We start from the raw sequence: 27,765 nt of genomic DNA on the forward strand, positions 1-27,765 counted from the left end.
AGCTCACCCGCACCCTGTACAGCGCCTGCTGCTCTCGAGCTAGCTGAACTCACCCGCACCCTGTACAGCGCCTGCTGCTCACGAGCTAGCTGAGCTCACCCGCACCTTGTGCAGTGCCTGCTGCTCTCGAGCTAGCTGAGCTCACCCGCACCATGTACAGTGCCTGCCGCTCTCGAGCTAGCTGAGCTCACCCACACCCTGTACAGCGCCTGCTGCTCTCGAGCTAGCTGAACTCACCCACACCCTGTACAGCGCCTGATGCTCTCGAGCTAGCTGAGCTCACCCGCACCCTCTACAGCACTCACTGCTCTCGAGCTAGCTGAGCTCACCCGCACCCTGCACAACGCGCACTGCTCTCAAGCTAGCTGAGCGCCCTGTACCGTGCTCGCTGCTCTCGAGCTAGCTGAGCTCACCCGCACATTGTGCAGCGCCCACTGCTCTCGAGCTAGCTGTGCTCATCTGCACCCTGTACAACGCCCCTCTGCCCTCGAGCAGGCTGAGCTCACCCGCACCCTTGCGAAGTGCCTGCTGCTCTCTAGCCAACTGAGCTCATCCGCACCCTGTGCACTCTGTACAGCTCCCTCCCTGCTCTCGAGCTAGCTGAGCTCATCCACACCCTGTGCAGCACCCTGCTGCTCTCGAGCTAGCTGATCTCACCCACACCTTGTGCAGCGCCGGCTGCTCTCGAGCTAGCTGAGCTGACCCGCACCCTGTACACCCTGTGCAGCACCAGGCTGCTCTTGAGCTAGCTGAGCTCGTTCGCACCATGTACAGCACCCAACTGCTCTCGAGCTAGCTGAGCTCACCCACATCCTGTGCAGCACCCCACTGCTCTCCAGCTAGCTGAGCCCATCCGCACCCTGTGCAGCGCCATGCTACTCTTGAGCTAGCTGAGCTCACCTGCACCCTGTGCAGCACCCCGCTACTTCGAGCTAGCTGAGCTCATCCTCGCCCTGTGCAGTACCCCGTTGCTCTCGAGCTAGCTGAGCCCATCCACACCCTGTGCAGTGCCATGCTGCTCTCGAGCTAGCTGAGCTCACCTGCACCCTGTACAGCCCCGCTGCTCTAGAGCAAGCTGAGCTCACCCACACCCTGTACAGCGCACGCTGCTCTCGAGCTAGCTGAGCTTACCTGCACCCTGTACAGGGCCTCGCTGCACTCGAGCTAGCTGAGCTCACCCACTGCTCTCGAGCTTTCTGAGCTCACCCACACCCTGTGCAGCGCCTGCTGCTCTCGAGCTAGCTGAACTCACCTGCACCCTGTATAGTGCCCCGCTGCTCTCGAGCAAGCTGAGCTCACCTGCACCCTGTGCAGCGCCCGCTGCTCTCGAGCTATCTGAGCTCACCCGCACCCTGTACAGTGCCTGCTGCTCTCGAGCTAGCTGAACTCACCTGCACCCTGTATAGTGCCCCGCTGCTCTCGAGCAAGCTGAGCTCACCCGCACCCTGTGCAGCGCCCGCTGCTCTCGAGCTATCTGAGCTCACCCACACCCTGTACAGTGCCTGCTGCTCTCGAGCTAGCTGAACTCACCTGCACCCTGTACAGTGCCCTGCTGCTCTCGAGCAAGCTGAGCTCACCCGCACCCTGTGCAGCGCCCGCTGCTCTCGAGCTAGCTGAGCTCACCCGCACCCTGTGAAGCGCCTGCTGCTCTCGAGCTAGCTGAGCTCACCCGCACCCTATGCAGCGCGTGCTGCTCTCTAGCTAGCTGAGCTCACCCACACCCTGTACAGCGCACGCTGCTCTCGAGCTAGCTGAGCTCACCCGCACCCTGTACAACACTTCTACAGCTGCTAGGCTTGGCCTCCAGAACATTCCGGAAACACATCCCATCGCAAGTCTCACTCTAGAAAATCTCTCATCCCACCCTTCGCAGTCTACGCTCCTTCACATACACTTGACCCGTCCACCTTAGGCCGCCTCCCACTTGTTGGCTCCATCACCCTCATGTCCCCCCATCACTGCAATTCCCTCACCCCAGAAATTCAGAGCCTTCTGAGTGTGACTTGCTTCAAGATGGGTCTTATGAACCCGGGGCTCTGGGGCGTTCATCGCCTCCAGACGATGCCCAGCCGCATCGCTACTGGATTATATATCTGGGTATATTTGCTTATCCTATGACCACTAAAGATACATTTATGGTCCGTTGGTTCCTCATTTCCGGCTTCCATCTCCCTCCACACCACCATCCGGCCTAGCGAGCTAGTGACTGTATCATGAGCATGTAAAGCACTCAGCACCCAACCCCCAACCCCCAGCACCCAACCCCCAACCCCCAGCACCCAACCCCCAACCCCCAGCACCCAGCACCCAACCCCCAACCCCCAGCACCCAACCCCCAGCCCCCAGCACCCAACCCCCAACCCCCAGCACCCAACCCCCAACCCCCAGCACCCAACCCCCAACCCCCAGCACCCAACCCCCAACCCCCAGCACCCAACCCCCAGCACCCAACCCCCAGCACCCAGCACCCAACCCCCAGCACCCAACCCCCAGCACCCAACCCCCAGCCCCCAGCACCCAACCCCCAGCACCCAACCCCCAGCACCCAACCCCCAACCCCCAGCACCCAACCCCCAACCCCCAGCACCCAACCCCCAGCACCCAACCCCCAACCCCCAGCACCCAACCCCCAGCCCCCAGCACCCAACCCCCAGCACCCAACCCCCAACCCCCAGCACCCAACCCCCGGCACCCAACCCCCAGCCCCCAGCACCCAACCCCCAGCACCCAACCCCCAACCCCCAGCACCCAACCCCCAACCCCCAGCACCCAACCCCCAGCGCCCAACCCCCAACCCCCAGCACCCAACCCCCAGCGCCCAACCCCAGCCCAACCCCCATCCCTACCCTCAGACCAACCCCCAGCCTGCCCTTTACACAGTGCTGCCTGCTGAGGCACTCAGCAGTGAGTGGAGCTGGCCCAACCCCCAGTGCCCAACCCCCAACCCCCAACCCCCAACCCCCAGCACCCAACCCCCAGCCTAACCCTGCATCCCAACCCCCATCCCTACCCTCAGACCAACCCCCAGCCTGCCCTTTACACAGTGCTGCCTGCTGAGGCACTCAGCAGTGGGGCTGGCCCAACCCCCAGTGCCCAACCCCCAGCACCCAACGCCCAACCCCCACAACCCACAGCGCCCAAGCCCCAGCCCAACCCCGCATCCCAATGGCCATCCCAACCCTCAGCCCAACCCCGAGCCTGCCCTTGACACAGTGCTACCTGCTGAAGCACTCAGCAGTGGGGCTGGCCCAACCCCCAGTGCCCAACCCCCAGCACCCAACGCCCAACCCCCATCCCTACCCTCAGACCAACCCCCAGCCTGCCCTTTACACAGTGCTGCCTGCTGAGGCACTCAGCAGTGAGTGGAGCTGGCCCAACCCCCAGTGCCCTTTACACAGTTATACCTGCTGAAGTACTCAGCAGTGCAGCTGGCCCAACCCCAGCCCAACCCCCAACCCCCAGCGCCCAACCCCCACAACCCACAGCACCAAAGCCCCAGCCCAACCCCGCATCCCAATGGCCATCCCAACCCTCAGCCCAACCCCCAGCCTGCCCTTGACACAGTGCTACCTGCTGAAGCACCCAGCGGTGGAGCTGGCCCAACCCCAGCCCAACCCCCAGCGCCCAACCCCCACAACCCACAGTGCCCAAGCCCCAGCCCAACCCCAGCCCAACCTCGCATCCCAACGGCCATCCCAGCCCTCAGCCCAACCCCCAGCCTGCCCTTTACACAGTTATACCTCCTGAAGCACTCAGCAGTGGAGCTGGCCCAACCCCAGCCCAACCCCCAGCGCCCAACCCCCCCAACCCCCAGCGCCCAACCCCCACAACCCACAGCGCCCAAGCCCCAGCCCAACCCCGCATCCCAATGGCCATCCCAACCCTCAGCCCAACCCCGAGCCTGCCCTTGACACAGTGCTACCTGCTGAAGCACTCAGCAGTGGAGCTGGCCCAACGCCAGCCCAACCCCCAGCGCCCAACCCCCACAACCCACAGCGCCCAAGCCCCAGCGCCCAACCCCCACAACCCACAGCCCACAAGCCCCAGCCCAACCCCAGTCCAACCCCGCATCCCAATGGCCATCCCAGCCCTCAGCCCAACCCCCAGCACCCAACCCCCACAACCCACAGCGCCCAAGCCCCAGCGCCCAACCCCCACAACCCACAGCCCCCAAGCCCCAGCCCAACCCCAGTCCAACCCCGCATCCCAATGGCCATCCCAGCCCTCAGCCCAACCCCCAGCCTGCCCTTTACACAGTTATACCTGCTGAAGCACTCAGCAGTGGAGCTGGCCCAACCCCAGCCCAACCCCCAGCGCCCAACCCCCACAACCCACAGCGCCCAAGCCCCAGCGCCCAACCCCCACAACCCACAGCCCCCAAGCCCCAGCCCAACCCCAGTCCAACCCCGCATCCCAATGGCCATCCCAGCCCTCAGCCCAACCCCCAGCCGCCCTTTACACAGTTATACCTGCTGAAGCACTCAGCAGTGGAGCTGGCCCAACCCCAGCCCAACCCCCAGCGCCCAACCCCCACAACCCACAGCGCCCAAGCCCCAGCGCCCAACCCCCACAACCCACAGCCCCCAAGCCCCAGCCCAACCCCAGTCCAACCCCGCATCCCAATGGCCATCCCAGCCCTCAGCCCAACCCCCAGCCTGCCCTTTACACAGTTATACCAGCTGAAGCACTCAGCAGTGGAGCTGGCCCAACCCCAGCCCAACCCCCAGCGCCCAACCCCCACAACCCACAGCGCCCAAGCCCCAGCCCAACCCCAGCCCAACCCCGCATCCCAACCCCAGCCTGCCCTTGACACAGTGCTACCTGCTGAAGCACTGTTGATTTTTAACAAGTAAATGTTGCGGCCTTATTCTTCCGCCTTGGAAGTACATAATGAAAGCACAATAGGACCGAACTATTTCTTCCAGACGTGGCGCTGCCGCAGACCTTTTTCCCTCCAGACATCCATCGATTAGGAGCACGTTCTTGTTCGCCCCCTGCTTACATTCCTCAGACAGTTGCCACAATCCACCTTCTAGCTTAGTTCAAAATGATCAGCAAATCTATCAAAATAGGCTGTTTGCCAGTTTACCGCCTCAGGCCCTCGCCCGCCTCATTGTTTGGAAACATGAGTCGCTGCGTCTTGTGGAGTGTCTGCTCTCGTGCCCTCAAGGTGTATCGCAGCCTTCACCAGAAATGGCAAACAAATATATTTCTTTCTGCAGGGGAGGATCTCTGCACGGGAGGATCTGCAAGGGAGGATCGCTGCACAGGAAGAGCTCTGCACGGGAGGATCTCTGCATAGGAAGATCTCTGCACGGGAGGATCTCTGCACAAGAAGATCTCTGCACAGGAGGATCTCTACATAGGAGGATCTTTGCATAGGAAGATCTCTGCACGGGAGGATCCCTGCACAAGAAGATCTCTGCACAGGAGGATCTCTACACAGGAGGTTCTCTGCATGGAAAGATCTCTGCACAGGAGGATCTCTACATAGGAAGATCTCTGCATGGGAGGATCTCTGCACAGGAAGGTCTCTGCACGGGAGGATCTCTACATAGGAGGATCTCTGTATGGGAGGGTCTCTGCATGGGAGGATCTCTTCACAGGAAGATCTCTGCACGGGAGGGTCTCTGCACAGTAGGATTTCTAGGTAGGAGGATCTCTGCACATGAGGATCTCTGCATGGGAGGATCTCTGCATGGGAGGCCCTCTGCATGGGAATATCTCTGCACAGGAGACTCTCTGCACAAGAGGGTCTCTGCACAGGAGGATCTCTGCACTGGAGGAACTCTGCACTGGAGGAACTCTGCAAGGGAGGAACTCTGCAAGGGAGGGTCTCTGCACGGGACGATCCCTGCACAGAAGGAACTCTGCACTGGAGGATCTCTGCAAGGGAGGATCTCTGCAAGGGAGGATCTCTGCATGGGAAGATCTCTGCATGGGAGACTCTCTGCACAAGAGGGTCTCTGCAAGGGAGGATCTCTGCAAGGAAGGATCTCTGCACAGAAGGAAATCTGCATGGATCTGTGCACAGCACAATCTCTGCATGGAGGATCTCTGCATGGGAGGGTCTCTGCACGGGAGGATCTCTGCACAGGAGGATCTCTACATAGGAGGAACTCTGCATGGGAGGAGCTCTGCATGGCAGAATCTTTGCATGGGAGGACCCCTACATAGGAGGATCTCCGCACGGGAGGATCTGTGCATTGATCTGTGCATGGGTGGATACCTACATAGGAGGATCTCTGCATGGGAGGGTCTCTGTATGGGAGGATCTCTGCACAGGAGGATCTCCACATAAGAAGATCTCTGCACGAGAGGATCTCTGCATGGATCTGTGCACAGCACAATCTCTGCATGGAGGATCTCTGCACGGGAGGGTCTCTGCACGGGAGGATCTCTGCACAGGAGGACCTCTACATAGGAGGAACTCTGCACAGGAGGATCTCTGCATTAATCTGTGCACGGGAGTAACGCTGCATTGAGGATTTCTGCATGGGAGGATCTCTGCATGGGTGGATCTCTGCATAGGAAGATCTCTCCATGGAAGGGCCTCTGCATGGGAGGATCTCAGCATGGGAGGATCTCGGCATGAGAGGGTCTCTGCATGGGAGGATCTCTGCATGGGATGATCTCGGCACAGGAAGATCTCTGCATGGAAGGGCCTCTGCATGGGAGGATCTCAGCATGGGAAGATCTCTGCATGGAAGGATCCCTACATAGGAGGATCTCTGCATGGGAGGATCTCTGCATTGATCTGTGCATGGGAGGATATCTGCATGGAAGGATCCCTACATAGGAGGATCTCTGCATGGGAGGATCTCTGCATTGATCTGTGCATGACAGGGTCTCTGCACAGAAGGATCTCTGCACAGGAGGAGCTCTACATAGGTGGATCTGTGCATGGGAAGAATTCTGCGAGGATCTGTGCACAGGAGGCTCTCTGCATGGAGGATCTCTGCACAGGAAGATCTCTGCATGGGAGGATCTCTACATAAGAAGATCTCCGCACAGGAGGATCTCTGAATTGATCTGTCCATGGGAGGATCTCTGCACAGGAGGATCTCTGCACGGGAGGATCTGTGCATTAATCTGTGCATGGGAGGATCTCTGCATGGAAGGATCCCTACATAGGAGGATCTCTGCATGGGAAGATCTCTGCATTGATCTATGCATGGGAGGATATCTGCATGGAAGCATCCCTACATAGGAGGATCTATGGGAGGATCTCTGCATTGATCTGTGCATGGGAGGATCTCTGCAGGGGAGGATCTCTGCACAGGAAGATCCCTGCATGGCAGGGTCTCTGCACAGAAGGAGCTCTACATAGGAGGATCTGTGCATGTGAGGAATTCTGCGAGGATCTGTGCACAGGAGGCTCTCTGCATGGAGGATCTCTGCAAAGGAAGATCTCTGCATGGGAGGCTCTCTACATAAGAAGATCTCCGCACAGGAGGATCTCTGCATTGATCTGTGCATGGGAGGATCTCTGCATAGGAGGATCTCTGCACAGGAGGGTCTCCATACAGGAAGATCTCTGTGAGGATTGAGACACAGGAAGATCTCTGCATGGAGGATCTCTGCACAGGAGGGTCTATGTTAGGAGGTTTTCCTGACAACTCTTTGAAGAGCTACACATTGAACCTTGCAACCCACATTATCAGTTGCTTTCCTGATCGTCCATCCTGCTGACCCACATTAGTGAGAGATCACCTGTAATGGACCTTTGCAGCATTAATGCCCCATTAAGGCCTCCCAGTTCTTCTGGATAAACTCTGTCTTCTTCCATGGCTTTCCATAGCATGGTCAAAATAACCTAGACGCTCTGGTGCTATCACATGGGATGCATGAAGCTCTGGTGCTGTCACATGGGATGCATGAAGCTCTGGTGCTGTCGCACGGGATGCATGATGCTCTGGTGCTGTCGCATGGGATGCATGATGCTATGGTGCTGTCACATGGGATGCATGAAGCTCTGGTGCTGTCACATGGGATGCATGAAGCTCTGGTGCTGTCGCATGGGATGCATGATGCTCTGGTGCTGTCGCATGGGATGCATGATGCTCTGGTGCTGTCGCATGGGATGCATGATGCTCTGGTGCTATCACATGGGATGCATGAAGCTCTGGTGCTGTCACATGGGAACATGATGCTCTGGTGCTGTCGCATGGGATGCATGAAGCTCTGGTGCTATCACATGGGATGCATGAAGCTCTGGTGCTGTCACATGGGATGCATGATGCTCTGGTGCTGTCGCATGGGATGCATGATGCTCTGGTGCTATCACATGAGATGCATGAAGCTCTGGTGCTGTCAAATGGGATGCATGATGCTCTGGTGCTGTCGCATGGGATGCATGAAGCTCTGGTGCTATGACATGGGATGCATGAAGCTCTGGTGCTGTCACATGGGATGCATGATGCTCTGGTGCTATCACATGGGATGCATGATGCTCAGGTGCTGTCGCATGGGATGCATGAAGCTCTGGTGCTGTCACATGGGATAGATGAAGCTCTGGTGCTGTTGCATGGGATGCATGATGCTCTGGTGCTGTCGCATGGGATAGACGAAGCTCTGGTGCTGTTGCATGGGATGCATGAAGCCCTGGTGCTGTCACATGGGATGCATGATGATCTGGTGCTGTCGAATTGGGATGCATGATGCTCAGGTGCTGTCGCATTGGGATGCATGAAGCTCTGGTGCTGTCACATGGGATGCATGATGCTCTGGTGCTGTCACATGGGATGCATGAAGCTCTGGTGCTATCACATGGGATGCATGAAGCTCTGGTGCTGTCACATGGGATGCATGAAGCTCTGGTGCTGTCACATGGGATGCATGATGCTCTGGTGCTGTCGCATGGGATGCATGAAGCTCTGGTGCTGTCACATGGGATGCATGATGCTCTGGTGCTATCACATGGGATGCATGAAGCTCTGGTGCTGTCGCATTGGGATGCATGATGCTCATGATGCTCTGGTGCTGTTGCATGGGATGCATGATGCTCAGGTGCTTTCGGGGATGCATGATGCTATGGTGCTGCTGCATGGGATGCATGATGCTCTGGTGCTGTCGCACGGGATGCATGATGCTCTGGTGCTGTCACACGGGATGCATGATGCTCTGGTGCTGTCACATGGGATGCATGATGCTCTGGTGCTGTCGCATGGGATGCATGATGCTCTGGTGCTGTCGCATGGGTTGCATGAAGCTCTGGTGCTATCGCATGGGATAGATGAAGTTCTGGTGCTGTCACATGGGATGCATGATGCTCTGGTGCTGTCGCATTGGGATGCATGATGCTCTGGTGCTGTCGCATGGCATGCATGAAGCTCTGGTGCTGTCGCATAGCATGCATGAAGCTCTGGTGCTGTTGCATGGGATGCATGAATCTCAACAAACTCATGTGTGCAGCAGGGGACAGCTTGATTCGTGTTGCTCAAGCTCTGGGCATATTTATTACACAACTCAGACAGAAGCTGCATTTTATTAGTTTATCTCCTCCCATGTGGCCAGGGGATGGCAGTCACTACCTGATCCTGAACCCCGGGGTGGCTGTATGAGGGAGGATCGCATCTGGGACGAGAACACCTCTGGGGAGATACCCTGGCTTCCTCGGGTGGGACGCGGTATCTTCCGTTCAGCTTTCAGGAGGAATCCTCCATTTGCAACAATCTAATGGTCCATTGTGGTCTCTTTCACCCATGGAGAATAGTGGCAACCTTTAGTCACATCCCAAATGCCAACTCTCCGCTAATTGGTCTTATACAATTATGAAAGACATGTTTTCCAGTTTCACACACTCCTCTTCCAAATCTAGTTTGCCTTTATAGCCTATTGCAAACATTTGTACAGTATTCTCAAAAAGGAACTATGATTCCCACAACACTGGGACGAGGAAGAGGCGGGGAGTAATGATGATCACTTCTCATTGTCAGCCGTCTAGCCCTTCCCCAAATCCTATTGGCCAGAGCCTTTATAGAAAGGAGGAAAGACTCAGGAAGTGTAAGAGAGGTCCTCCACGGAGGACCTGGCTCCAGGAATCCTGTGCTGGAGAAGGAAGGGTTGTTTGCTGCTGTGTCAAGAGAAGCAAGGGGGAACTCTTACCTCCCAACTGCCTCTGGTGAGCTGGAAGGCACAAGGGGTGTCAAGGAGACCAGTCTACCCCCTCCAGGAAGAAGGGGAACCCCTCTGCATCAGCAGAGTGCACAGCCCAGAAGAGACTTCAGTCTCCCTCACTGAGGGGGAAACTCCAGAAAGTCTGGTTCTTTGCCCAAGTGCGGTGAAGTCCATTGATGTGTTTGGGAAGATGTCTGAAGGACTTTGATTGTGTGAGAGGGCTGGTCTTCTCAGCAGCAACTGTTGAGGATAAGACGTTGCATCGCCCGGGAGGCGTGTGGAAGCTGGAGGCAGGAGCCGCTGTGGCGGAGCAAAGGGGCTCGCCAGCAGAAAGGGAAAGTAGCGTTGCGCGAGCAGGATGTGCTACAGAGACGCCAGGCACCACAGGAAGATTCCTGGGTGTAAAGCAGCTGGAAGCAACGCTATCCTCATCGGGACCTGAAGGAAAGCCGGCATGCAGGAGCGGATCCACAAAACAAGCCAAAGAGATATCAAAGCAGTGAAAGTGGAAAGCGGGCAGCAAAGCTAAGGCACGTGAGCACCAAGGGGACCGAAGATGAACTGTTAGACCAATAAACATTGCTGTACCATTGAAGAATCCAGGGTAGGGGAACCACCCTCTGGAACTAAGGTTCTATTACCTTGGAGAACCTTTATGTTGGAGCTGTTCTATTTTCATTTACCAATACTTTTTGCAAACACCAGGTTAAAGGCATTTCCCTTCTCACTTTATTATTTGGTGTGTAATGTGAGGGTCGGGATAGAAAGTTTGGACACGAGGACGGTTTGGATTTCTGACATCTTGACACAGACATATCCATAGTTTTTGGTTTTAGGTACGCAATTCCTCTTAGAGCAGGGTCAACGAGGCATTTTCCCAACCCGTTTATGTTTTAAAAAACCTTTAACCAAATCATGACAGAATTGTGTCCGGCTTTCATTTCTGACCCCTCAAAGCGCTCAATGCAAATTCTTTTTTCTAGTAATATTTATAATGCAGAAAGTGTGCTCTGCATCTTCACAAACACTGTATAACACATGCACGCTCAGTTAGTCTATTTAGAGCTGGTCAGATAGCACAGTGAGCTAAGCGCTCCCCCCTGATATCTGTGTGCAGCCTGTTGTGACAGGTTTGATTTCGGGCTGGGTGAACTCATCTTTCCGAGGCCAATAATAAATTGAGTACCACTGTGTGGGGTAATGTTGTCTTCTGTTATTTCAGTGCTCTGAGGCCTGTGGGGGTGTGTATAGCGCTATATAAGAAATACATTATTATTATTATCTGATGCATGTGCCATTTTTAACCGAAGAACAGCGCTCTAGAACTCAGTGTTGTGGTGCACTTGTTTCACTATGTGGGTACTGTGATGTGGTATCCAAAATAATATTCTAACACAAAATTTAAGTTCAAACTTGTATTTATATAACACACAATTCTCAGGGTGGGTCAGTCCTATGATAGGTTTACTCTCAGAGTGTAATGTCTTAGTCCTCTTTCTTGGTTTCTCGACCCTTGGCGAGTTGTTTGCCTCCCAGGGTGAAGTGCTTTAGTCTCACGCTCTCTGCCAGAGTACACAGGGTCAGCACTCTCTTTCTTGAGGACTGCTTCAGGCTCCCAGAATGGAGCCTCTTTCTCTTGCCCTCTGCCGCACAAAAGGTAGAGTGGCTGAAAGCTCTTTGTTAAGATTAAATGGAATAGTTGGGTTGGCTCCTCTTGCACCTTCCCGGACTGTTCTAACGAGTAGGCCGTACAGTGTGGCCTTGGTTTGATGCCTCTTGGCGAGTGGACCCTTCCTTAAAGCTGTGATTAGCTTCTGTGCCTGTGGGACTTTTTCCTCACCTCCGTCCCCTTTGCCCCTTTGCCACCGTCTTCTCTATCACTATCTCTCTGGCTTAGGTCTTCTCCTCAGTTGAACGCTAGGTTGGTTGCCTCTGGACTGGTCCATCTTCTGTGTTGAGGCTGTTGCCTCTAAGATCTTTGTCTTGCACTGCTCCCCTACTCTACCTCGCTCTGTGATCTGGCTCCTCCTATATGGTTCCTGAACCTCAACTATGGTCTGGTGTTTGTGAAACACCAGCTATTCTCCCAGTACCTCTCAGTCATTGTGTGGGTCGGCTCCTTTACTCCTTCTCCACTGACCGCCACTGACCACCACTGACCGCTGCTGACCACCACTGACCGCTGATGACCACCGCTGACCAGCCTGGGCGGGACTTGCAATGCGACCATGCCCAGCACCATTCTTGTTATCTTTATCACCCGTGCAGGTCCATTCTCTTAGGTGTAGTGCCTGGTGGTTCTCTTGATGTACGGGGAGCAGGTTTTTCCCCTTGGGAGCCTCTTTACCTCCAGCAGTCCTTGAGGTACAGGTAGTCTAGTACTCAGTGCAAGTTTGGCAGTGCAAGGAAAAAGTGCTGGTAATTCCATTGCCGTCACCTTCTTGCGCAGTAACGGAAATGCTACCGTTTTTCCTGCGCCACCAAACTATAGGTTTTGGTGGATTTAGTACTGTCGGAATTAATGCATGGTAAACCCGCCAAAAGTCAATCCAACACAAATCCCCTAAAAAAATACTATGGACCCCAAAAATGTGGAATTCCACCACCCTGCACCCCTTGTAATCCTGTGGTAACTTGATGACCATGTGGCGGTAATGGCAATCGAGTTTCTGGGGCAGGTCATCACTTGACAGTAGTATGTGTCTGTGCATTGCTTTTATAGTTGACGATGGAAAGTCCAGCAGGCCTGGGCAAGTGAACACCGTCTCATATTGATTGCGCCAGTGTTTGTGAGATACTCTTTCTTGCATAGCAGCAAAATGTGTGCTCAGTCTAACAGAGGAGAATAGGAACATTGTGTTCTAGTGTAGGATATCTGACTTGCATTGGTGCAGTTGGAAGGTTTGCCAAAAACAACCCTCTGATTCGCAGGATGAGACATCGTGACACAGAGGGTTGTTATTCCGTAATAAGCAAGAGTTCCAGTAACTAAAAAGTGATTTGCTCCTTGGACCCTGATACTGGTGCCCCTCCCCCCGGTCCAAATGGATTACTTTGGTTTTTTTTAAAGGACATATCAAGCATATTATCACAGATATCCGTCTTTCTGTTTAGTCGAAGTATTTTATTTACCAAAAATCGCATGAGAGTGATTGAGGGCATTTTGACTCTGTTTTTCGGCAGAGTACTCTTCATGTTTCGCCTAGAAGAATATTGACACTCGGAGGAGGGTTTCTTCTGATCTCAATTCTCCAGCACGTCAGATTTCCCGTCTTGGTTCTTCCACTCCTGCCAATAACTTTCCTCATTTCTCTTGCAAAACCTAGGCCTAAAGTCTGCACAAATAGGCTGCACGCAGGGTTCGATTGCCAAAAGGTACAGGCAGATAGCAATGAATCCCCTCATTGATTCACAGGGTTTCCGGGGCACCAGAAATGGCAAAACATAAGAAGCGTACTGCAAACATGAATTAACAGTAACATATGTAAACAGCTTAAGTAAGAAAAAGCGGATAGAAAAAAAACAAAACCGCTGTAATTGGCTGGATGTAGAAAATGTCTCCAGCCTGGCCCCCTGGCCCTCAGATGACTCGGGGGGGGGGGTGTGTGTGTGTGTGAGTGTGTGTGTGTGTGTGTTTTTTTTTTTCACATTGGTTTGATCTCGGATCAACAGGTCATGTCTTGCATATTAATCCCCACCTTGGAATGCTGGGTATGTCAACCATTGCATCTCTGTTCCAGGTCTTTGGTAGACCCTCCGCCTGTGGTGACCTTCGATAGCACCTTATTGGAAGAAACAGAAAACCTGGAGGCAGGGGAACTCCAACTGAATGACCTTACCATCGAAAGCGTCCAGCACAGGTAGGCAGACGTTGAGAAGCAATGTGGCACTTAACACACAATGGTGTAGCTCATCCAGAGCTCATAGTAAAGGCATGCAGAGCATACTGGCACATTTCATGTAAATGCATCCATCCTCCCAGACCTCCCCCATTGCCACACGCAGTTGGAAGGGTGGCTGCTCCTGCCACAGTTTTACAGGACTCCATTTTGAAACCCATGACTATACTGCCGGGGATCAGAATTTGAGTTTGCATTTGTTGGCGTTGGTTGACACTTCTTGTTTTGGTCCCAGTTGGACATTGTATGATATGATATGATAGTTTATTTATATAGTGCCTATACACAATGTGTTTCAAAGTGCTTCTCCTCTTTGTCCACTTGTACTGATCACCCTTTCTTAGTGCTGCTCCAGTCTCTGTTCTGGGTTCCTGTTCAGCACCTCATGTTGTCCTCTTTGCTCTGGGATTTGTCTTGGGTCTGTGGTTCATTCCATTTCCTTTCCTCCTGCTCTTAATTATTGCTTTTCTAGCCTGGATTCTTCCGTGTTTTTGGAACATCCTGCTTTTCTCTTATTTCTCATGTTTCTTATTGTAATGGACTGCTTCTGATCACCCACTACTTGTGATTGCATTGTACTGGACGGCATCTCTTCACCCAGCTACTGTGCTTGCTGTCATGATCCATCGATCACGCCCCTTTTGGTCCTCCTGGTCCCTGGCACGTCGGGGGTTACTTGCTGTAGTACACCCAACATGGCCGAATTCACAGAACGCGGTCTATCGACCTTTACGTCCATGCTGCACGTTCCATAAAGGAGCCACGCCCCTGCGGCTCTGCGCGTCTCACGCTATCATTAGCTGAGGCTAGACATGCGTCGCAGTTCGTGCTCCTGGAACTGAGTTGCTACTCGAATTTCCCGTACCATTTCCTTCTCCTTCCTTCCCCTTGTACCTGTATTCCATCCGCGTTCCGCGCAGACCGCTCTCGTGTGCGGCCTTCCTTCCTGGTCTTCCTGGAGTTCCGTGGTCCCGGACGAAGAAGCTGAACGAATCCTGGAATCCGACAACGGCCGAGCGGGCTTATACAAGACCCGAACAGCACGAAAGAAAACCCCGGCGAAGGATCCCACAAGGCAGCAAAAACAGGTGAGAAAAAAGAAAACCTGTGACAGATTGAGACGCCACCTGATTGAATTCGACACAGACATGGAAGCGGCCATCCAGGACCTTATGCGTGGCATGTAAGAGCTGACGACCGAAGTGCAAAATTTAAAGGCAGAGAACGCCGCCTTAAAGCAATTGGTATTGTCCCGTGAGTCTGCTACGAAAGAGAGTGTAATCCTGGGCGGCGTTGTTGATAAATATGATGGTTCCGCAAAGAGCCTTCGTGGATTCCTTGACTCATGTTTGGTCCACTTTACTTTCAAGCCTTATTATTTTTCTACGCCCAGGGCTAAGGTGAGCTTTATTATTTTGCATCTTTCCGGCAATGCCTTGACCTGGGCCACCCCACTGGTTAACTCTCCTGGATGATTACGATGGCTTCATACGGGCCCTTAAGACCATGTTTGACCACCCAGAGCAGGTCTACAGTGCCCAGGAACGTCTACTCGACTTTCAACAAGGGTCCCAGGATATGCTCACGTATGTCACACGCTTCAAACAGTTGGCTAAAGAAGCGGATTGGTCCTCTGAAGCTTATTTTACCCTATTTCGAAGGGGGCTAAACGAAGACATCAAGGATGAACTAGCCAGAGTGGCGCGCCCAGATTCTTATCAAGCCCTAATGGATCTCGCTCTACAGATTGACTTTTGTATTCAGCAGAGAAAGGCAGAGAAAAAGAAAAGCAAGCTACCACCCCAGAAGAACCCCATTGGAAGATCCTCGAGCTCCGAAGGTATTTCCACTTCCAGTAATGAGCCTGAACCTATGCAGCTAGGGGCATTCCGTGGACCCATATCCTCCCAAAAAAGAATGTGTAGGATCCATACCGGGTTGTGTATGTATTGTGCATCAGACAAACATTTAGTAAGAGAGTGCCCAATAGTGCCCCCACAGCGCTCGGGAAACGCCAGCTCCCGATCCTAGATGGAGCACAGGTTCGGGAGAGAGATGTCTGCTCCACATCAATTCCATCCTTGAACTCTCCTGGACAAAATTCTTTGGTGATTTTACAGGCCTTTTTATCGCCATCCAAGAAGGAAACGTACCCCATCCTGGCACTGGTGGACTGTGGAGCCATGGGGATTTTCATAGACCAAGAATGGGTTCTTAAACACCATATTCCTTACGAATCCAGGACTATTATGCAACCTGTAGAAGCTATTGATGGCAGGCCCCTTCCTTCAGGGCCCATAACTCTTCAGACCAAGGACGTCGAACTTGCCATAAACCAAGAAAGGATAAAATTTGACATCATCAAGTTGACCCATTACCCAATGGTATTGGGAATGCCCTGGCTTCAAAAACACAATCCATACATCAATTGGACAGCGGGTTCCTTGTTCCTGGGCCCAGAATTTTGTATGTCCCACTGCATAATGTCAGACCTCGCTCCGACACCATTAGAAGGACTTCCTACGAATCAACAAGGTACAATCTCAGTCTCAAACATTATCCGGGTCCTGGAGATATACCAGGAATATTCTGATGTCTTCTCTTCTGCCATTGTCCAGGCGTTACCTCCCCATAGACCAGAATACTGTGCTATAGAAACGGACCCTTCCGTTGTGATTCCCTTTGGAAGGATGTTCATCTTGTCCGAACCTGAAAAGCAAGCCCTTCAAGAATACCTGGATACTAATCTTGCAAATGGCACCATACGACCCTCTAAATCCCCAGCAGGGGCCTCACTGTTTTTTGTCCCAAAGAAAGATACCAAGGAACTCAGACCGTGTCTGGATTATCGAGGTCTAAATCAATGCACCCTTAAGGATCGCTATCCGTTACCCTTGATCTCGGACCTTCTGGAGGCAGTAAGGGGCGCAGTTGTTTTCACCAAGTTGGATCTCAGGGGTGCCTACCATCTGAGTCGTATTAGGGCAGGAGACGAGTGGAAAACAGCCTTTAGAACACCCTTCGGCCATTATGAATACTTGGTCATGCCCTTTGGACTTGCTAATGCCCCGACGGTATTCCAACGCTTCATGGATAGGGTGTTCTCAGACATGCTGTTTCTTTTTGTGATTGTCTATTTGGACGACATCCTAATATTTTCCAAGGACATTTCCAAGCACGAAGAACATGTAAAAGCAGTGTTACAACAACTACGCGAAAACAAACTCCTGGCAAAGCCAGAGAAATGCATCTTCCATGCTTCTACAATACACTACCTAGGATTTGTCCTAAGTCCAGAAGGCATCAGAATGGATCAATCCAAGGTTAAGGCTATATTATCCTGGCCAAGTCCCACCTCTGTGAAACAAATCCAGTCTTTCCTGGGCTTGGCTAATTTCTACAGGAAATTCATACCTTCCTTTTCCGAGATAGTCCAACCAATCATTGCCCTGTTAAGAAAGACATTCCCTTCCTTTGGACAACAGCCCAAGAGGAAGCCTTCCAACGGTTGAAGACTGAGTTTGCACAAGCCCCCATTCTGGCTCAACCTGATGTCAACCAACCATTCATAGTGGAGACAGATGCCTCCAGCTACGCTATTGGAGCCATTCTCAAACAGCTATTCGGGGACAGGATGGAGCACCCCATCGCTTACCTTTCACGGACATTAACTCCCAGTGAAACCCATTACTCAGTCTTGCAAAAGTAACTGCTAGCCATTCGTCAAGCCTTCACAGAGTGGCGTCATCTCCTCCTCGGAGCAAAACATCCTGTCCAGGTCCACACAGACCATCGAAACCTACAAGTACTGCAGGCCTTGGAATGTAGGAATAGCCGTCAAGCTCGGTGGGCCTTCTTCTTTGCCCAGTATCAGTTCCAGATTCACCACGGTTCCGGAACACAAAATCTAATAGCTGACGCCCTCTCTCGACATCCAGACTACGAACCTCCGGGAGATCGGGCATATCCCAAGATGTTTCCTCACACAATATTTATAGCTCAAGCAAACAATCTCCTGGAATACATTTGCATACAAACTCAGACTTCGGAACTCTGGAAGAGTCTTTCAAAAAGGAATCAATGGGATCTGAGAACCAAGGACGGATACTTGTTTAAGAATAACAACCTGGTCATTCCCACACAGAAACTACAACAAAAGATTATAAACCTCTGCCATGATACCCTTCACTCCGGGCATCGTGGCATTTCCCAATACCCTCCGTTAATACAAAGACAATTCTGGTGGCCCAGAATGAAGGCTGACGTTCAACTGTACGTTCAATCTGTTCCGTCTGTAATCAAAACAAACATGACAACCAGAAACAAGCAGGACTCTTATTATAGCCTACACTACCAACGAGACCTTGGAAGTCATCGCTACAGACTTTATAGTAGAATTACCGCCATCTAGAGAGTACACCACTATCATGGTCACTATTGACTTGTTCACTCATATGGCTCATTTTACACCTCTGTATAAGTTACCATCCCCGTCAGAACTTGCTGGAATCTTCCTGGAACACATCTTCCGACTGCATGGACTTCCTTCCAAGATCATATCGGACAGAGGACCACAGTATATCTCTCAATTTTGGAAGCACCTCTGCAGGATTCTAGGAATCCAACGAGCCCTCTCCTCAGGATATCATCCCCAAACCAATGGAGTAACAGAACGAGTAAATCAAACCCTTGACCAATACCTTTCTCTACTAAGGTCCAGGAGGATTGGTCGCTTCTAATACCAGTGGCAGAATTCGCCTACAACAATTCAGATCATTCGGCTGTTAAAACCAGCCCTTTTTGTTGCAGCCATGGATTCCACCCTGCGGTATTACCTTCAGTCCTTCCACATCCTACTCCAGTTCCAACAGTCGACTCCTAGATTGAAACACTCATCAATATACAGAAAGAAGCCAAGGAACATCTAGAAAGGGCACAGATCCAAACTAAGCACTATGCAGATTCTAGGACCAGGGCCTTCTTACTCCATAAGGGATAAAGTATGCTTATCCTCGAAGCTACTGCCCCGACATCTCAGACCGAATAAGTTGGCTCCTCGATATTATGGCCCTTTTCCTATAAAATAAGTCATTAACCCTGTGGCCTTTCGACTTAAATTACCAGACTCCTGGAAGAAAATCCATCCAGTTTTTCGCAAATCTCTATTGAAGCCTTACATCCAAACCACCCGGACTAACCTTAGACCCAGTCCTGCGATTGTCAATGACCAGTTAGAATATGAAGTTTCTCGAATATGTGACTCCAGATTTAGGCAAGGACAACTTCAATACCTGGTGGAATGGAAGGGCTATCCACCCAGTGAACGTACCTGGGAACCCGTCTCAAACCTGAACTCCACCAGATTACTCAGACGGTACCATCTAATACATCCAGGCAAACCCGGTGGAGCGAGTTTTAGAATGGGGCATGCTGTCATGATCCATCGATCACGCCCCTTTTGGTCCTCCTGGTCCCTGGCACGTCGGGAGTTACTCGCTGTAGTACACACAACATGGCCGAATTCACAGAACACGGTCTATCGACCTTTACGTCCATACTGCACGTTCCATAAAGGAACCACGCCCCTGCGGCTCCACTCGTCTCAACGCTATCGTTAGCTGAGGCTAGACGTGCGTCGCAGTTCGTGCTCCTGGAACTTAGTTGCTACTCGAATTTCCCGTACCATTTCCTTCTCCTTCTCCTTCCTCCCCCTTGTACCTGTATTCCATCCGCATTCCGCGCAGACCGCTCTCGTGTGCGGCCTTCCTTCCTGGTCTTCCTGGAGTTCCGTGGTCCCGAACGAAGAAGCTGAACGAATCCTGGAATCCGACGACGGCCGAGTGGGCTTATACAAGACCCGAACAGCACGGAAGAAAACCCCGGCGAAGGATCCCGCAAGGCAGCAAAAACAGGTGAGAAAAAAGGAAACCTGCGACACTTGCATTGTACTGGACGGCAACTCTTCACCCAGCTCCTTGCACCTGCATTGTACTGGACTGCATCTCTTTACCCAGCTCCTTGTGCTTGCATTATACTGCACTGAATCTGTTTACCCAGCTACTTGTGCTTGCATTGTAATGAATTGCATCTCTTTGCCCAGCTACTTGTGCTTGCATTGTACTGGACTGTATCTCTTTACCCAGCTACTTGTGCTTGCATTGTACTGGACAGCATCTCTTTACCCAGCTCCTTGCACCTGCATTGTACTGGACTGCATCTCTTTACCCAGCTACTTGTGCTTGCATTGTACTCGACGGCATCTCTTTACCCATCTCCTTGCACCTGCATTCTACTGGACTGCATCTCTTTACCCAGCTCCTTGTGATTGCTTTGTACAGGACAGCATCTCTTTACCCAGCTCCTTGCACCTGCATTGTACTGGCCTGCATCTCTTTACCCAGCTCCTTGAACCTGCATTGTACTGGACTGCATCTCTTTACCCAGCTCCTTGTGCTTGCATCATACTGCACTGAATCTGTTTACCCAGCTACTCGTGCTTGCATTGTACTGGACTGCATCTCTTTACCCAGCTACTTGTGCTTGCATTGTACTGGACAGCATCTCTTTACCCAGCTTCTTACACCTGCATTTTACTGGACTGCATCTCTTTACCCAGCTACTCGTGCTTCCATTGTACTGGACTGCATCTCTTTACCCAGCTACTTGTGCTTGCATTGTACTGGACTGCATCTCTTTACCCAGCTACTCGTGCTTGCATTGTACTGGACTGCATCCCTTTACCCAGCTACTTGTGCTTGCATTGTACTGGACTGCATCTCTTTACCCAGCTCCTTGCACCTGCATTGTACTGGACTGCATCTCTTTACCCAGCTACTTGTGCTTGCATTGTACTGGACTGCATCTCTTTACCCAGCTACTCGTGCTTGCATTGTACTGGACTGCATCTCTTTACCCAGCTACTTTTGCTTGCATTGTACTGGACGGCATCTCTTTACCCATCTCCTTGCACCTGCATTCTACTGGACTGCATCTCTTTACCCAGCTACTTGTGCTTGCATTGTACTGGACTGCATCTATTTACCCAGCTCCTTGCACTTCCACTGTATTCGGCTTCGTCTCTTTACCCAGCTACTTGTGCTTGCATTGAACTGGCCTGTATCTTTTTACTTGGCTACTTGTGCTTGCATTGTACTTGACTGCATTGCTTTACCCAGATACTTGTGCTTGTATTGTACTGCACTGAATCTGTTTACCCAGCTACTTCTGCTTGTATTGTACTGGACTGAATCTCTTCCCCCAACTACTTGTGTTTCATTTGTACTGGATTGCATCTCTTTACCCAGCTACTTGTGCTTGCATTGTACTTGACTGCATCTCTTTACCCAGCTACTTGTGCTTGCATTGTACTGACAGCATCTCTTTACCCAGCTCCTTGCACCTGCATTGTACTGGACTGCATCTCTTTACCCAGCTACTTGTGCTTGCATTATACTGCACTGAATCTGTTTACCCAGCTACTTGTGCTTGCATTGTACTGGACGGCATCTCTTTACCCATCTCCTTGCACCTGTATTCTACTGGACCGCATCTCTTTACCCAGCTACTTTTGCTTGCATTGTACTGGACGGCATCTCTTTACCCATCTCCTTGCACCTGCATTCTACTGGACTGCATCTCTTTACCCAGCTACTTTTGCTTGCATTGTACTGGACGGCATCTCTTTACCCATATCCTTGCACCTGCATTCTACTGGACTGCATCTCTTTACCCAGCTACTTGTGCTTGCATTGTACTGGACTGCATCTTTTTACCCAGCTACTCGTGCTTGCATTGTACTGGACTGCATCTCTTTACCCAGCTCCTTGCACTTCCACTGTATTCGGCTTAATCTCTTTACCCAGCTACTTGTGCTTGCATTGAACTGGCCTGTATCTTTTTACTTGGCTACTTGTGCTTGCATTGTACTTGACTGCATTGCTTTACCCAGATACCTGTGCTTGTATTGTACTGCACTGAATCTGTTTACCCAGCTACTTCTGCTTGTATTGTACTGGACTGAATATCTTCCCCCAACTACTTGTGTTTCATTTGTACTGGATTGCAACTCTTTACCCAGCTACTTGTGCTTGCATTGTACTTGACTGCATCTCTTTACCCAGCTACTTGTGCTTGCATTGTACTGGACAGCATCTCTTTACCCAGCTCCTTGCACCTGCATTGTACTGGACTGCATCTCTTTACCCAGCTACTTGTGCTTGCATTATACTGCACTGAATCTGTTTACCCAGCTACTTGTGCTTGCATTGTACTGGACGGCATCTCTTTAGCCATCTCCTTGCACCTGTATTCTACTGGACTGCATCTCTTTACCCAGCTACTTTTGCTTGCATTGTACTGGACTGCATCTCTTTACCCATCTCCTTGCACCTGCATTCTACTGGACTGCATCTCTTTACCCAGCTACTTTTGCTTGCATTCTACTGGACGGCATCTCTTTACCCATCTCCTTGCACCTGCATTCTACTGGACTGCATCTCTTTACCCAGCTACTTGTGCTTGCATTGTACTGGACTGCATCTCTTTACCCAGCTACTCGTCCTTGCATTGTACTGGACTGCATCTCTTTACCCAGCTCCTTGCACTTCCACTGTATTCGGCTTCATCTCTTTACCCAGCTACTTGTGCTTGCATTGAACTGGCCTGTATCTTTTTACTTGGCTACTTGTGCTTACATTGTACTTGACTGCATTGCTTTACCCAGATACTTGTGCTTGTATTGTACTGCACTGAATCTGTTTACCCAGCTACATCTGCTTGTATTGTACTGGACTGAATCTCTTCCCCCAACTACTTGTGTTTCATTTGTACTGGATTGCATCTCTTTACCCAGCTACTTGTGCTTGCATTGTACTTGACTGCATCTCTTTACCCAGCTACTTGTGCTTGCGTTGTACTGGACAGCATCTCTTTACCCAGCTCCTTGCACCTGCATTGTACTGGACTGCATCTCTTTACCCAGCTACTTGTGCTTGCATTATACTGCACTGAATCTGTTTATCCAGCTACTTGTGCTTGCATTGTACTGGACAGCATCTCTTTACCCAGCTCCTTGCACCTGCATTGTACTGGACTGCATCTCTTTACCCAGCTACCTGTGCTTGCATTGTACTCGACGGCATCTCTTTACCCATCTCCTTGCACCTGCATTCTACTGGACTGCATCTCTTTACCCAGCTCCTTGTGCTTGCATTGTACAGGACAGCATCTCTTTACCCAGCTCCTTGCACCTGCATTGTACTGGCCTGCATCTCTTTACCCAGCTCCTTGAACCTGCATTGTACTGGACTGCATCTCTTTACCCAGCTCCTTGTGCTTGCATCATACTGCACTGAATCTGTTTACCCAGCTACTCGTGCTTGCATTGTACTGGACTGCATCTCTTTACCCAGCTACTTGTGCTTGCATTGTACTGGACAGCATCTCTTTACCCAGCTCCTTGCACCTGCATTTTACTGGACTGCATCTCTTTACCCAGCTACTCGTGCTTCCATTGTACTGGACTGCATCTCTTTACCCAGCTACTTGTGCTTGCATTGAACTGGCCTGTATCTTTTTACTTGGCTACTTGTGCTTACATTGTACTTGACTGCATTGCTTTACCCAGATACTTGTGCTTGTATTGTACTGCACTGAATCTGTTTACCCAGCTACATCTGCTTGCATTGTACTGGACTGCATCTCTTTACCCAGCTACTTGTGCTTGCATTGTACTGGACAGCATCTCTTTACCCAGCTCCTTGCACCTGCATTTTACTGGACTGCATCTCTTTACCCAGCTACTCGTGCTTCCATTGTACTGGACTGCATCTCTTTACCCAGCTACTTGTGCTTGCATTGTACTGGACTGCATCTCTTTACCCAGCTACTCGTGCTTGCATTGTACTGGACTGCATCTCTTTACCCAGCTACTTGTGCTTGCATTGTACTGGACTGCATCTCTTTACCCAGCTACTCGTGCTTGCATTGTACTGGACTGCATCTCTTTACCCAGCTACTTGTGCCTGCATTGTACTGGACAGCATCTCTTTACCCAGCTCCTTGCACCTGCATTGTACTGGATTGCATCTCTTTACCCAGCTACTTGTGCTTGCATTATACTGCACTGAATCTGTTTACCCAGCTACTTGTGCTTGCATTGTACTGGACGGCATCTCTTTACCCATCTCCTTGCACCTGTATTCTACTGGACCGCATCTCTTTACCCAGCTACTTTTGCTTGCATTGTACTGGACGGCATCTCTTTACCCATCTCCTTGCACCTGCATTCTACTGGACTGCATCTCTTTACCCAGCTACTTTTGCTTGCATTGTACTGGACGGCATCTCTTTACCCATCTCTTTGCACCTGCATTCTACTGGACTGCATCTCTTTACCCAGCTATGTGTGCTTGCATTGTACTGGACTGCATCTTTTTACCCAGCTACTCGTGCTTGCATTGTACTGGACTGCATCTCTTTACCCAGCTCCTTGCACTTCCACTGTATTCGGCTTCATCTCTTTACCCAGCTACTTGTGCTTGCATTGAACTGGCCTATATCTTTTTACTTGGCTACTTGTGCTTGCATTGTACTTGACTGCATTGCTTTACCCAGATACTTGTGCTTGTATTGTACTGCACTGAATCTGTTTACCCAGCTACTTCTGCTTGTATTGTACTGGACTGAATCTCTTCCCCCAACTACTTGTGTTTCATTTGTACTGGATTGCATCTCTTTACCCAGCTACTTGTGCTTGCATTGTACTGGACAGCATCTCTTTACCCAGCTCCTTGCACCTGCATTGTACTGGACTGCATCTCTTTACCCAGCTACTTGTGCTTGCATTATACTGCACTGAATCTGTTTATCCAGCTACTCGTGCTTGCATTGTACTGGACGGCATCTCTTTACCCATCTCCTTGCACCTGTATTCTACTGGACTGCATCTTAACCCAGCTACTTTTGCTTGCATTGTACTGGACGGCATCTCTTTACCCATCTCCTTGCACCTGCATTCTACTGGACTGCATCTCTTTACCCAGCTACTTTTGCTTGCATTGTACTGGACGGCATCTCTTTACCCATCTCCTTGCACCTGCATTCTACTGGACTGCATCTCTTTACCCAGATACTTGTGCTTGCATTGTACTGGACTGCATCGCTTTACCCAGCTACTCGTGCTTGCATTGTACTGGACTGCATCTCTTTACCTAGCTCCTTGCACTTCCACTGTATTCGGCTTCATCTCTTTACCCAGCTACTTGTGCTTGCATTGAACTGGCCTGTATCTTTTTACTTGGCTACTTGTGCTTGCATTGTACTTGACTGCATTGCTTTACCCAGATACTTGTGCTTGTATTGTACTGCACTGAATCTGTTTACCCAGCTACTTCTGCTTGTATTGTACTGGACTGAATCTCTTCCCCCAACTACTTGTGTTTCATTTGTACTGGATTGCATCTCTTTACCCAGCCACGTGTGCTTGCATTTCGCTTTACTGCATCTCTTTACCCAATTACTTGTGCTTGTATTGTACTGGATTCCATCTTCTTACCAAGGCAGTTGTGCTTTTATTGTATTGGACTGCGTCTGTTTACTCAGCTACTCATGCTGGCATTGTACTTGACTGCATCTCTTTACCCAGCTACTTGTGCTTGTATTGTACTGCACTGAATCTGTTTACCCAGCTACTTCTGCTTGTATTGTACTGGATTGAATCTCTTCCCCCAACTACTTGTGTTTCATTTGTACTGGATTGCATCTCTTTACCCAGCTACTTGTGCTTGCATTTTACTTGACTGCATCTCTTTACCCAGCTACTTGTGCTTGTATTGTACTGGACGGCATCTCTTTACCCATCTCCTTGCACCTGCATTCTACTGGACTGCATCTCTTTACCCAGCTACTTGTGCTTGCATTGTACTGGACTGCATCTCTTTACCCAGCTACTTATGCTTGTATTGTACTGGACTGCATCTCTTTACCCAACTACTTGTGCTTGTATTGTACTGGACTCCATCTTCTTACAAAGGCAGTCGTGGTTGTATTGTACTGGACTCCATCTTCTTACCAAGGCAGTTGTGCTTGTATTGTACTGGACTGCCTCTGTTTACTCAACTACTTGTGCTGACATTGTACTTGACTGCATCTATTTACCTAGCCATTGCTGCTTGCATTGTACTGCACTGCATCTGTTTACTCAGCTATTTGTGATTGTTTTACACTGGACTGTATATGTTTAGCCAGCTGCTTTTGCTTGTATGATACTGGATTGTGATGGTTAATAGAGGAGCATCTTATTTTCTATTTTTTAGCCTTGTTGTTTTGTGGCACTTCATGTTATTTGCTTCTTATCAATTTCATTGGTTGGACCACCCTCATTTGCTCATGCTGTATTGATTGTCATTGGCTAGTACATCATCAGTTGACTCTGTTGTACTGAACATCATTGGCTAGTACATCATCAGTTGACTCTGTTGTACTGAACATCATTGGCTAGTACATCATCAGTTGACTCTGTTGTACTGAACATCATTGGCTAGTACATCATCAGTTGACTCTGTTGTACTGAACATCATTGGCTAGTACATCATCAGTTGACTCTGTTGTACTGAACATCATTGGCTAGTACATCATCAGTTGACTCTGTTGTACTGAACATTATTGGCTAGTACATCACCAGTTGACTCTGTTGTACTGAACATCATTGGCTAGTACATCATCAGTTGACTCTGTTGTACTGAACATCATTGGCTAGTACATCACCAGTTGACTCTGTTGTACTGAACATCATTGGCTAGTACATCATCAGTTGACTCTGTTGTACTGAACATTATTGGCTAGTACATCACCAGTTGACTCTGTTGTACTGAACATCATTGGCTAGTACATCATCAGTTGACTCTGTTGTACTGAACATTATTGGCTAGTACATCACCAGTTGACTCTGTTGTACTGAACATCATTGGCTAGTACATCATCAGTTGACTCTGTTGTACTGAACATTATTGGCTAGTACATCATCAGTTGACTCTGTTGTACTGAACATCATTGGCTAGTACATCATCAGTTGACTCTGTTGTACTGAACATTATTGGCTAGTACATCATCAGTTGACCCTGTTGTACTGAACATCATTGGGTAGTACATAATCTGTTGACCCTTTTTTAATGAACATCATTGAATAGCACATCGTCTGTTGACCCAGTTGTACTGAACATCATTGACTAGTTCATCTCCCTTTTCTTGCGTCTGAGTGGTCTACTTTGATGCACATGACTGCATTTGCTCCTACCCTGTTGTCTATTGTGTGTTTCACTTTGTTTCTGATTGCACTGTCTGTCCTTTAGTGAGCAGAGCCCCCTTTGCTCTTCTTGCCCCAGACACCATTGGTTGGCATTTGATGTTATTGTGCTGGGATCAGTAATACGAGGCAGGCAACTGCTTGTAGTTTTCTCAGTATTTGACATTTTATTGTACACAAGAATTGCAAAGAAAACCCAACTAAGCCTACTCTACCAGGGGATTCCCTGCCTTGTCTGGGATCTAACGGGGAAATCTCTGAGCATACACAAAACTGGCCCTCACACCAAACAACTAAACAATCAAAACGAAGCATAAACAATATAAATGAAAGATGACCAAATAACCAGTGCCTTGGATGACATCTACTAGTTGTTCTAACTTGATGGGTCCGACTTGATGGTCGTGCAGTTATAAAATGCCTCCGTCCCCAAGTACCGCTCGA

The 27,765-nt window shown here is 50.5% G+C and overlaps 1 protein-coding gene across 2 annotated transcripts in view; it reads left to right on the forward strand.

Annotated features, from left to right (window-relative positions):
• The window catches only part of FES (FES proto-oncogene, tyrosine kinase), a 474,871-nt gene that overhangs the window by 293,824 nt on the left and 153,282 nt on the right, over positions 1 to 27,765 (forward strand). For both annotated transcript variants that reach the window (XM_069625186.1, XM_069625187.1), the window contains exon 7: positions 13,860 to 13,979. In XM_069625186.1, coding sequence (XP_069481287.1) covers positions 13,860 to 13,979 — 120 coding nt within the window. The remainder of the gene's footprint in view (positions 1 to 13,859; positions 13,980 to 27,765) is intronic.

Source organism: Ambystoma mexicanum, chromosome 11 (genome assembly GCF_040938575.1).
Source record: "Ambystoma mexicanum isolate Mex_15411 chromosome 11, UKY_AmexF1_1, whole genome shotgun sequence".
Classification (NCBI taxonomy): Eukaryota; Metazoa; Chordata; class Amphibia; order Caudata; family Ambystomatidae; genus Ambystoma; species Ambystoma mexicanum.